Here is a 12,263-nt window from a genome sequence, read left to right on the forward strand (position 1 = left end):
ATCCAGTCATTCACCCATTCACACACACATTCACACACTGGTGATGGCAAGCTACATTGTAGCCACAGCCACCCTGGGGCGCACTGACAGAGGAGAATGAGGTAAAATGAGGTAAAATACAACCTCAGATGAAAAGTAAAACATGACATATTGCACTGTGTTATTATTTCCATCCATCTATTCATCCTCTTCCGCTTATCTCATTCAGGATTACATGGGGTTCGAGCCTATCCGAGCCACCATAGGGCAGGGGGCAGGTTAAACCCTGAACTGGTCACCAGTCTATTGCAGGGCTAACACAGAGCGACAGACAATCATTCGCACTCACATTCACACCTATGACCAATTTAGAATCACCAAATAAGCTAACCTAGGTTAACTGGCAGATTTATTGCTGTGCAAAAATCAATATTTATATAGATAATTGTGCAATACTAGATACTGAAACAGCTACAGCTCAGACTCTACAGGCTTCACTTAGCATGTTAAATATTAAACTTCATGACAAGTAATAAGAAGAAGATGAAACAAGTATGACTTATTTCGACAGTTTCCCAGGAGAAAGCTTCTTCTGTATAAAAACAACATGGCAGTATAATTTCGGTTTTTGGCTTAGTTGTTAAATAAATACATTATAGTTCATCAGAGGTTGGATTTCGCTCATTTTAAAACCAGCTACAGTCGAGATAATTTTATTTTGTCTGGATATATAAAACCTTAGAATTGACATATGGTGTACTTTGTTTTTACCACGACTTTATGCATTACATTCAGGTATATGGTGTCTTGGGGACGAAGTATTTCACCGCTGTGACGACTTATGTGTATGATAATGTAAAAAGCATTGGTGTTTCATGTGTGTCTATGCGTATGGATTTCATTTCTCAAGTTAGAAGACGTATTGAGCAGATGTTTGCTATGATTGAAGAACCACATACATTATGGAGCATCTGTTTATCCCTCTAATGCACCCTCAGAAAGCCAACCTGACATGTGTCTGGATGAATAATTTAACACTGGGAAAAAAAATCGGACATAATTTGGGTTTAATCATCTGAATTCCCAGATTGCTGCAGTAAAGTGTGATATGACTTTCTTAGTGTAGTTATCATAGTTTGTGACTTTGCGAATAAAACGTCATCAGATCACATTAGGGACGGATCAATTAATCAGGCAAAATGCAGTCTGCTAACACTCATAACACTTAAGTCTTTTAAAGCAATAATTACACATATTTCCACAATAATTCCAGTAATTTGATTGATTCCTCAGTTATCTCCAGGTCTTCTGATTGGACACATTTGTCATTCTCCATAATGCATACAATGAGCCCTGATGAGTCCTCTTGTCAATGTCATTTTTTATTCAGCAACCCGCAACTATTCATCTATATTCAGCTGTGTTACATCTGCCATTCAGGAAAAAAGTATTTCAGTTATCTAGGAATCAAACAGTTTCCTCCTCTGTACCTGCATGCTGTCAAACAACATGTTTACTGAAGCTTTGAAGAATATCTTTAGATCACATTATGCACTTTCAGCTTTCATCACTTTCTGAATATTTTTGAAATCCTCTTCTTGAATTACTCAGTCTTTACTATCTCTATAATCAATTTATGTGCCCATTTTTCATAAAAAAGCATGTGCTCAACATCATTACTGTATTACTTTTATTTTCTTATTTCCAGAAGAGAGCACTTCCATCAGAGGTTAGGTTCCTTTGTACTGTTTGGAGGTATATTTTAGGATATCTAAATCCTCTACTCTCTTCTTTCTTGTCTTAGGAGGTTAACTATGGCCTTTAAAATAGCTCAGTAAAGCATACAAATGCACTCTTAAAGCTACACAAAGTAGATTTCCTGCGCTGGTGCACTCAGATATGTGTCACCAAAGGTTCTCGAGTCTTAACGGAAACACGAGTTGCAACGGCTGAGGTCAGTGCTGCATGAAATAACAACAGAATAGTGACTCCTTTTATTTAGGTGCCCTAATGCTCAAAACAATCATGTTGACCAGTTCCATAAAGCTCAAGCTTTGTGTGGGCAGCATGCTGAAGGAGAAGTCTAATAAAATGCAACACAGTGTAAAGAGAGTCACCATGGCTTTGTTGGAGTGTCCTCCTCCCTGGAACTCAATGGTGCCGAAGGCATCAGTGGGGCTGAGCTGTGTGTGTTTGCTGATTGACCACTTCTCCGACAGGCTGTCATTCTTGGCCAAACGCTCTGCCTTATCATTCTGACTAGATGAGATGCCCGGTGGCAAGCCCACATGCTGACCTATTAGACGACCACAACAGCACCTGAACAAGAGGAGAAAGTAAGAGTGAGTGCAAGACCGGTATATTACACAGTCCTTTGCAGAGAATAATTGAAATCTTGAGAAGTGCAAGCCCCGAGCAGGAAGAAGAAAAAGGAGAGTAAGAGACAGATTGTGTGTGACTGAGAGCGGGGGGAGAAAAAAGCGTGAGAGCTGCCGTAGTATGTATCTAGCAATAAAAGGTGGGCATGGCTGAAGGGATAGCATGCCGTCCAACTTTCATCTCTTTATTAAGCTTGATTTATAGTCCTGCATAGAATAACAGAGGAGCAAATATTAAATTTTGTGCAAGTGGCTGTTTGCCATTATGTTTGAGCCTGCATTGCTCTGCCTCCACGGATGGAACTGAGGTGATCTTGTAGCTGATCCATACTGAACAACAGTTCTCTTGCTGAAACACGGGAAAAGCTTTAGTGGCAATTAAGTCTACACACAGATCGTCAAAAACTATCAAACCAAGAAAGAGGTGCGTGTCTACACTGATAGAATCTGTGCAATTGTATTAGCCTTGTAAGCAAGCCAAGTACAACTATAGCCTGCACCATGTTTACACAGCTTATTAAAATCAAAGGAAGCAATCTCAACTGTTGCATTTAGTTATATTTCTGGGAAGGTGTGAATCAGGCTGGCTATGTTGCAGATGAGTGGAAGGATTTGTGGGCTTTTGCTAAATTTTCTCAGCTCCATCCCTTTCTGTTTTCTGTACCTGTCACTGTTACTTCCTTTTCCCTCTCAGCAACTACAAGAGTTAGCAAAATGCTAGTTATGATGCTTGCGTACATTCTTATTCACAAGTGCTGAATGCCGCTTTTATATTCTGTGTTTAAATCTTACAGGATGAAGAGGGAGCCCAGGGAGGAACGGAGGCAGGAGACTGCGATTATCACTTCATGTTTCCATCATGTCTTACCAAAGGTACTTTGCCTTCCTCTTCCTCACGCATGAGCACAAGTGTCTCTGACTAAAAAGAATGAGCTGATTTGATCTTGAGGAACATCTTTTTTCCTTCGTCTTGCTTCTGGCTTTCACCCATTTTCCTTTAGTAATGCAAAATTTCCGTACCAAACAAACTGTGGCATTTCCTGTGTGTGTGTGTGTGTGTGTGTGTGTGTGTGTGTGTGTGTGTGTGTGTGTGTGTGTGTGTGTCTGGTGTGTGTGTGTGTGTGTGTGTGTGTGTGGCACCTGATAGTACACGCAGGAGAATTGAAAGAGTTTGTCTTCCAGCAAAAACAACATCAGGTTTTCTAATGATTTTGATAATCTCAAGGTGACAGTGAGATTGTAAAACAAAATGAAAAATGAATGTGGTGGTAATTGTGAATTTATCACATTGAGTCAAATTGTTCTAAAGTGCTGTTATCATTACAGTGCTGTTATAGCGCTGTATTATGTAAACAAAGCCCTCATAAATGTACTTTGACATAGACTATGCCAGAGTGATAAGGAGCTCTTCCTAAATATTCTTTTACAACAATGTAGAATATGTTACTGTCTTCATGAATTGGTCTAGACCTTAATTTTACATTGTCTAGTCTCAATAGATGTCAAAATATTGCAGATGGCAGTCAGCTGAGTTCTGTTTCTTACCTCTATCAATTCAAGTGTGTAATCCTGTCTATGGTGTCCACTACAGGACAAACAACTCTGGCTGCTGTTCATCTGCAGTGAGTGTAGGCTGTAAGTCTGATGTTTACCTAAGTAACATGTCTATCTACTGTGGCTAATGTTGAATTTCAACAAGGCTTTAAACTTTTTTGTCAGTAAGCATTGATGTTTTTGCTGCTGTTAGCCTCTGTTCTGTTAGCTGCTGTTAGCCTCTGTTCTGTTAGCTGCTGTTAGCATCTGTTTGTTGCTGCAAGCCAAGGAAACAATAAATCTGACATTTTTGGACTCCGACACTTAATAATAGAATAAACTTTAATTCTAGGTGATAATGTAATCAGATTATCAAAGGCAAAGTATGATTTTTTTTTTTAGAACACTTGAGCTTAATGTTAGCTCACATAATGTTAGCTTATAACTAGCTGTTGTTGCTCTTGTTTAGCTATCTTGTTGTCATCTGTCCAGAGACAGGAGGGTCACATGTTTAACCTGCTGACAATGAGTAACTGTAACAATATCAGGAACAAATAAGCATGTCTATGTACGTGTTTGTGTGTAAGAGCCCCGATTTCAATTCAGGAGATGAGGCTTGAGGTGAGTAGGACGAGGATGACATTTTATTCAGATGCTGGTCATGTTGTCTTTTTCCTTTGCTTTTTCACTTCTTTGGTGAAGGGGACTCCTTTTCAGAAGATAAAACATAGGTATGATCTTTCATAACTGGAGTCTGAGCGTGTTCCCTTCTTCTTTGATGTACTATACATGTGGCTAGTCTCTAGTCACATACATAAAGTGAGATTAGGCAGAACTGTGACTATAAATATAACATTCTTTATAATAATAATAATGATTATCATTACCAGTGTTGCCAACTCCTCAGTAAGGAAAATCGCTATTGGTTGTCCTAAAAGTCGCTAGAAGTCGCTAAATGACGCCATCGCCTAATTTGCATAATTGGTCATGCTAATCTAATTGTAACCTATGTTGTTGGAGAGAGAAATAACATCGTGGAAGAGACATAAAGTGAGTAAAAAACGTCCTAAATGCATTTAGAGTTTATTTAGAACTACAAATTAAATTTCTTTTAGCAATTATTGTTTTTTTTTAATGTCACAATTCCAACCCTGCTCCTTTACCCGGGCTAGGACCGGCAAAAGTGACCCGAAATAGGCACTCTGGTGGAGTTACTATGTGTGTGTGTGTTTATAAGTAGTTTTAAACCTTGTGATCCACAAAACAGCATAAGAGTAAAAGAAGAACTGACTGCGTTACAGCACCCGCTGCTTGTTGAGAGTAAAAGCGATACACGCTTTCACGTCTTTTTTAGCGACTTTTTTTTAGAAAAAAAGTCACTAAGGGGTCTGAAAACTCGCTAAATATAGCGACAAAGTCGCTAAGTTGGCAACACTGATCATTACTATTATTATTATCCGCAGAAAACAACTGTACCTTTAAATTCCCTATTTGTGTTTTAAAATGCATAATGTCAGTGTTTTGGTTCATTAATGCGAAGCTCTTGCCTGCAGTGTCATTAGAGTTACTCTACATGTTTTAAAAGGTCAACAGCAAAACAACAAACTCTACAATGATGCAAAGGATTGTAAAGATTAAAGATATAAAGATTTTTGGTTAACACTTTCTAATATCCCTTTTCTGTACTCACCTATGGGGGTCTTTGGCGCTCACTATGATATGAACACATTCTCTCTTGCTGAATGCTCTTTCTATCCACGATTTCTGTGCCTGCAACAAAAACAAGACAAAAGAAAAGACAAAAGAAGTCAGTGTCAAATAAAGGAGCTAAGGATTGAACATGGAGAAGTGACACACAGGAAAAACAGCCTTACATTAGTCCATCAAGAGCTCAGAGTCCTGCTTTGTTGCATGGCAAACAGAGCATACAAAATAGGACCTTGGAACAAATGCCTTAAAAATACTTAAAAAACATCTCAGCCTTGTTCAAGAACGGAAATCACAGCACAGTGGAATGACACACATATGCAGACGCAGCACACACACAAAGACACATGTAGTCCCTGACCCATTATTCAAACACTGACACTCGGATAGAGAAATGTTTTATGTTACTCAGTGGCTAGATCTCAAACCAGATGAGATGAAGAGCTTGGATGTCGAAAAGGGATGATAAATGCACTGAAGCGGTAAACTATGTCAGAGGTCTAGTCTTTAGACGTGCATATGTGTAGCCAGCTTAGTGTGAGTATATTCCAGCTTCATGTATGGGTGCACATTTGTTTGAAAAAGTGTGGGTAGATGTTTCTACGTCTGATTTGAAGCAGCCTGTGAAATGAGGCTTTTGTGAGACACATGTGCTCCGGGTCTGAGTGACAGAGTGTCTGACTGGAGTTAATTACCTCGCTAAAGACATGACAGACACACAGTGGAACCACATGTGCAGCGCAGGAAGAGAAATTATTAAAGTGCTTTTTCTGGTCTTAGCGAACACTCAAATCACTTTACACTACAAGGCATAATTCTTGCTTTTTTTAAAAAAATATTAAGATCACATACACACACACATACACAAACACATACACACATTGATGGATGTATCAAAGGTAGTTTTTTGGGTTCATCATGTTGTCCAAGGGCATTTCCACATGTACATTGAGGAGGAGCTGATGATCGAATCCCTGACCTTGTGATTAGCGTATGAGCCGCTCCGCCTCCTAATCTGCCACACATCTATATACAGTAGATATTTCCACACATCGAAGCATGATTAAATACTGACCCATAGCAACCTCAGAGTTGTGATAGCACTAAACAATTTCTGGCAGAGGTTACAGTGACCTGTAAATAATAATGTTGTATTTTCACGATATATAAAAAGTAAGATGGCTAACAGGTACCGTGAAATGTCACAAGGCGAAATAACTAAATCTTTTTTGACATTTTCTTTGAAAATCCCCCTCAGCACTATAAGGGAAAACACTGCTGTTTTCTGGTGGTATTTTCCTGTGTGTGTGTGTGTGTATCTGCTTTCTATCACGTTGCTACTACAAGATGATTATCGGCATGTCAGCTTAAGTGTCCCTTCATTGATTCGTTACAAGCTAGATACATTTTAATGCCACACCAAAAGAGATCAATGTCTTTGTTTTCCCTTTTATTGTAATTGTATTTTAACTTTGGAAGTAAAAGTTTCTAGGAAGAGACTACGGGAAGTTTTGTGAGACACCAGAGGTCCAGAACAGGACCGAATGTCATTCAGCCAACCAGATGAGATACCCAAACTCACAGAGCAGAGGGAGCAGAACGGCCATGAAAACAAAAGAACAGAGCTTTTTTTTTTTCTACTCTGGGAGAGCTGCCCCAGCTTTTCTCCCAGCCAGCAGAGCAAAGAGCTGCTTGTACAGGGCTTTCCCCACAACAACACATGCCCCATCCGCCTGACTGGCCCTGTCACACCACGGTACGGCAAAACCCACCGCAACTGTCCACAATCAGGCCGGGCCTGCACACAGCCACACTTACCCTAACACCAGACTTCCCACGATTAACCATTACTCTGGGGGGCTGATGGGGCTGCTTTTTACAGATCACCCAGCCACGATGACTCAGCGGGCCACAACAACACCCCCAGCCCCATTCTTTCTCACATTCTAAACCTGTGTATTCATCCGCCAGCTACCCTTGGCACAAAATAGATCGGTTACATGTTTTGTTTTGTTTTTAGAATTGTTAATATTGACTGAACTGATTGCAAAATCACCAGCAGCAACACAAAATTGGCTGCTGGTGAGTTTCTGGTTTTAGAAGTAATGACCAGAGTGGGTCTACCCAAGAGGATCCAATACAAAATCTTTGTATTCCCCCTTCCCCCTGGATCCCACCTGTGCAGGTCTGAATTTCCTTCTTTCTTCACATACCAGATACACATTTGCTTGCATCTGGTTTTCTTGCTCTTGCTCTTGCTCTTCCTCTTCTATTCTTTTGTGTTGCTTATGAGATTTGACATGGTGTGATGAGATGGCACATGGCCTGCACTCCATTGTGTAATTAAGATTTATCGCCAAGGAGCACTTGTACACACGCACACACAGACATGTCTAGCAAAATATTGGACTGATTCTTATGCGTGCATGTGTGTCTCGGGCCTAACATGCAGCAAGTGTGCAGCATTTGACAGTCTGTGAGGGTCCTTGACTCCATTACACTTCCACCACCTCCACCCTCTTCTCTCTGTCCTCTCATCCAGCTCCCTTACTATTGTGTCTCTTCTTTGTTATTGGCACTGGCAGGGAGCTGAATTGAGAACCATATCCAATCAGCCACCTAATCTGTCCGCTCGCTCCCTTTTCTTTATCTTTTCCTCTTAACGCACACAAATGACTCAGCTCTTATTTGAGCATACAGGTGAGCTAGTGGACTGTATACAGAGAATGTTTTAACATTAAATATATCGCCATTGCTTTTCTTCCTAGACTGCTTTAAATCTTTATCTTCGACTCTTTGTGGACCTCTTCGGTGCCTCACAATGAATTTATTTATACTGCCAGTTCAGAGATGAAAGAAAGAAAGTGGAAAAGCTGATCTCTACTTTTGGTTTACTTTGATTTTACACGCATCAGAAATGACATAACTCAAAAAGATATTGCATTTTGGAAAAAAAATAAATGCCAGTAGATGCTGATCAAATATATGATACAATCAAGATGAGTTACAATCAGGCCACATTTTTGATTATAACGAAAGATTAAGGCTTCATACCTTAAGTTGAAAGCCAAACAATTTAAGGTAGAAATAACAGCTTAATTACATAATTAATTGAGTTCTTGTTCATATTGTTCCCACATTTAATTTAAAATTAGACAACTAGAGAATACCAAAGCAAAGATTTAAATAGGATATTGTGTAAGCTTTAATGTGCTCAGTTATCTTTGACACATGGCACCGCTTTCAGTTTTTCAGCCAGAATAGGATCTAAATAGAATCTCCACAAATAGAGTTTAAAAAAGAGAGAAGTTGATGTAAATAAACATCAAGTGCATCAATGATAAAAATAAAAAAATAAAGGTCAGGCTGCTATTTAGGGGTTTTTAAGAACAAGAGTGTGACGCACATGTGTCTGGATTTGTTAACTCACCTGTATTGTTTGATGTGCTGCACTGTTGTGGCCTTTCCTTCATAGTCAGTGTTGATGTTGGTGTTAGAGACATGATCCTGCCCAAAAAACTAGAAGCAACTAAAATAACTTGATCAGAGCACACCTGATCAGGCAACCTCTCTGTCCACGGGCAACTGATCTACTCAGGGACTGATATCATTGCTGGAATGTGTGTGCGTGTGTGTTAGTGTGTGTTTGCATGCAGGCGTGTGGATGTGTGGGCGGGTATTTCACTCGTGTTATGGGGACATGGCTCTGTTTTCACATTCATATGATTTTATTTTCCTTTTTCACTCTGGGTTTTTTTTTTAATGTCTTTCAAAGACAATCAAATTTGAAAGTGTAAGTGTGTTTTAAGCATGTTTTTAATCGTAAAGAGTATGATTAGTAATATTTATTATTTTGGCTTAGTCACTTGAGTGTGTGCAATAGTGTGTATCCACAGTCTCTGCTAAGTTAACAAACTGAGGACTGGAATAAAATAATTTTAAAACAATCCTACATCAGAAACTAGCTAGCTAGCTAGTTACAAGAAATACCACAAGTGTCTGACCTCTGTCAAATATTCAAAAGTCTGTGTCCTTTCTCAGAAACAGTGAGCACATCCACTTCTCTTCAGTACCTCACCTGTTTAAGCTTCAAATTTAGGTTGGAGAAACGGTTTTTATGTGTATGTGTGCGTGTGTCCCTTAGCTACATTTCTGTCAGAGATCAAGACCCAGTGGAGTGTCTGAATGGCAGGACAGCCTATTAGGTGGAGAAATATGACATTCGTCTAGGCCTGCTCACCATCCTTATTTTGTCCTCAGTGACAAACACCCAGACACACACAGAGTTGTACATGAGTTTTTCCCTTCCACCTGCAGTTTTCCTGGTGCTTTTTTGGAGTGCGAGGGCATTTTCCAACCCGTTTTCATAAAGCGGATTAAGAGAAGTGTAGATAATACACACCAGGTTTAATTACCTTGAGCGGCAGGGGAAACTGGGCACATAAGACTGTAATCTCAAGTAAATTAAGTTATCAATGCACAAGCAGGACAAAACACAGTTGGGAATGAGAATGTACTTTCCAAAAAATTGTTCATATTGCTTATTTTAAAGACAACAACAAAATGTGGATCTAAGCAAAATAATCAGAAACAAGGCTGTTCTGAAGTTTCACTGAGGTGTAGTCCCAACAATTTTACAACATTTACAACATTCAGAAGTTCAGCCTGATTAAAACATCTACTCTGGATCCCTGCATGTCGTTTTCCTTTGTATCTATTTTTACGTATCACACATTCCCCCACTCACCTATGGCCACAAGCTGTGTGTGGGTAGTGACCAAAGGAGTACGATTGCTGATACATGAACATCCTTTGAAGGGTAGCTGGGCTGTCACTTAGCAGTAAGGTGAGCAGCTTGGTCATCTGAGAGGGACTCAGAGTAGAGCCACGAGTCCTCCACATGGAAAAGAGCCAGTTGAGGTGGTTCACGCATCTGACTGGGCTTCCTCGTGGGCGCTTCCTAAATGAGATGTTTCAGGCATGACCTGGCAGGAGGAGGCCCTGGGGCAGATACAAGATGTACTGGAGAGATTATGTCTCTTAGCTGGTATTCCCCAGACAAACTGGAGGAAGTGGCCAGGTATCTCTGCTTAGACTGCTGCCCCTGCAAACTGCCAATGACAACTGGCCATGTACCTGAGCTTCTTGTACTTCATATAGAGCAATGTTGGTTACTAATGCTATTTGATATTTGGATGAGAGTATACAACTCAGTTAATTGCTATTATATATCCAGATATTGAGAGGCACATTTAATTAAACACTGAAAAAAATTATCTTCCTTTACAAAACTAATGCGTGATTTCAATTACATTTAATCCAATTCATTCTGATGCAGCACATCTATTGCAGGTTGGGTCCAATTAAACAAACCTGTCCTGCTGAAAGTTCTATTCTGCATTTCAGTGTCAAAACGTCTCCTTAACACAGTGCATAAATGGATTTTTCGTTGTTTTATATGTAGGCAACACTATTTTGATATATGTAATATTGTCTGCTGGAACAAATCTGGGGATTTTTCACATCTAACAAAGCAAAGTGAAAAACCTTTCCGAGATACTTGTTGACAATAACATCACATTTGCCATTTTTTTCCTGTAAGATTTCATGCTTCTATGTGAAGAAATCAGAAAATCGATGCCTGCTGGTTTTGTTGACTGTAAATAGTGGTTCACACAGACATTTGAAGGTCCTGCCAAATAACGAACCTCTAATGGACTAGACGGGTACCTTCCATTCAGATTCTCCATCTGATGAATGAAATGAGCAGCAGAGGTCATTTGGCTTGTCCCCTCAAATCCATTGAGCACACTGGGTGCGAGTGGGATGCTTTTACACACCGATGAAATTCAAATGAAAGCGTGTAGGATGCACAAGCTAATTAAGATATAAGCATATAGTAGCAGTGAATTAGTTCAGAGTTAAATCGATGTGAAGCACTATGGATGTGGCTGAGTGATCAGTGTGGCCTGGTTACGCCGATGATAAGGTAAAGCAAACAGTTTCGAGGGTCAGTATGCAGAAAGGAGTCTCTAGAGTTCTTGCATGCTCTGAACACAGAACAGTCAGATCTGAATTGACAGAGTATCACTGAGGTTGAAACAAATTCAAACAAAATCTAGTAATGTAGATTGATCATGCTGATCACCTAATAGCATATGTTAGATCCCGGTCTCCAGAGGTGGGAAGTAACGAAGTACAAATACTTACAAATACTGTACTTGACAATAATTTTCAGGTATCTATAATTTTTCTGAAACCTTTCTATTTTCACTCCCTACATTAAAAAAGAGTCTGTTATTTCCACTCCTTACATTTACATCAATAGCATCATTAATAGCATTTATACTTAGGAGTTAAAGTGGACTGGAAGCAGTGCAGGTTTCCATAAGTTCAGAATCTAGCTAGCACTACAGAAGAGGAGAAAGAATTAAGGCAGTGTTTTTTAAAGAGTCAGGTAATTTCAAATTCAACACTTTATCAACGTTCAAATGCATTGTTTTCATTTTGTGAAACGTCCTGCAAAACAAATTAAGCTATACTAGCTGTGGGTTATTCAAATGTTGCATGAATATACTGGGTAGTTTTGTCCAGCAGATTTTCACTTTTACTTGAGTAAAAAAGTTGCTTCAGTACTTCAACTTTTACTGGAGTATTTTTTAACAC

At 39.5% G+C, this 12,263-nt stretch overlaps 1 protein-coding gene across 16 annotated transcripts in view; it reads right to left on the bottom strand.

Annotated features, from left to right (window-relative positions):
- trpm3 (transient receptor potential cation channel, subfamily M, member 3) overlaps window positions 1-12,263 on the bottom strand; it is a 155,857-nt gene that overhangs the window by 65,849 nt on the left and 77,745 nt on the right. For all 16 annotated transcript variants that reach the window (XM_040019003.1, XM_040018999.1, XM_040018997.1 and 13 more), the window contains 2 exons: window positions 5,581-5,660; window positions 2,097-2,298 (listed from right to left, as the gene is read on the bottom strand). In XM_040019003.1, coding sequence (XP_039874937.1) covers window positions 2,097-2,298; window positions 5,581-5,660 — 282 coding nt within the window. The remainder of the gene's footprint in view (window positions 1-2,096; window positions 2,299-5,580; window positions 5,661-12,263) is intronic.

Source organism: Simochromis diagramma, unplaced genomic scaffold (assembly GCF_900408965.1).
Source record: "Simochromis diagramma unplaced genomic scaffold, fSimDia1.1 OVJJ01000822.1, whole genome shotgun sequence".
In the NCBI taxonomy this organism is placed as follows: Eukaryota; Metazoa; Chordata; class Actinopteri; order Cichliformes; family Cichlidae; genus Simochromis; species Simochromis diagramma.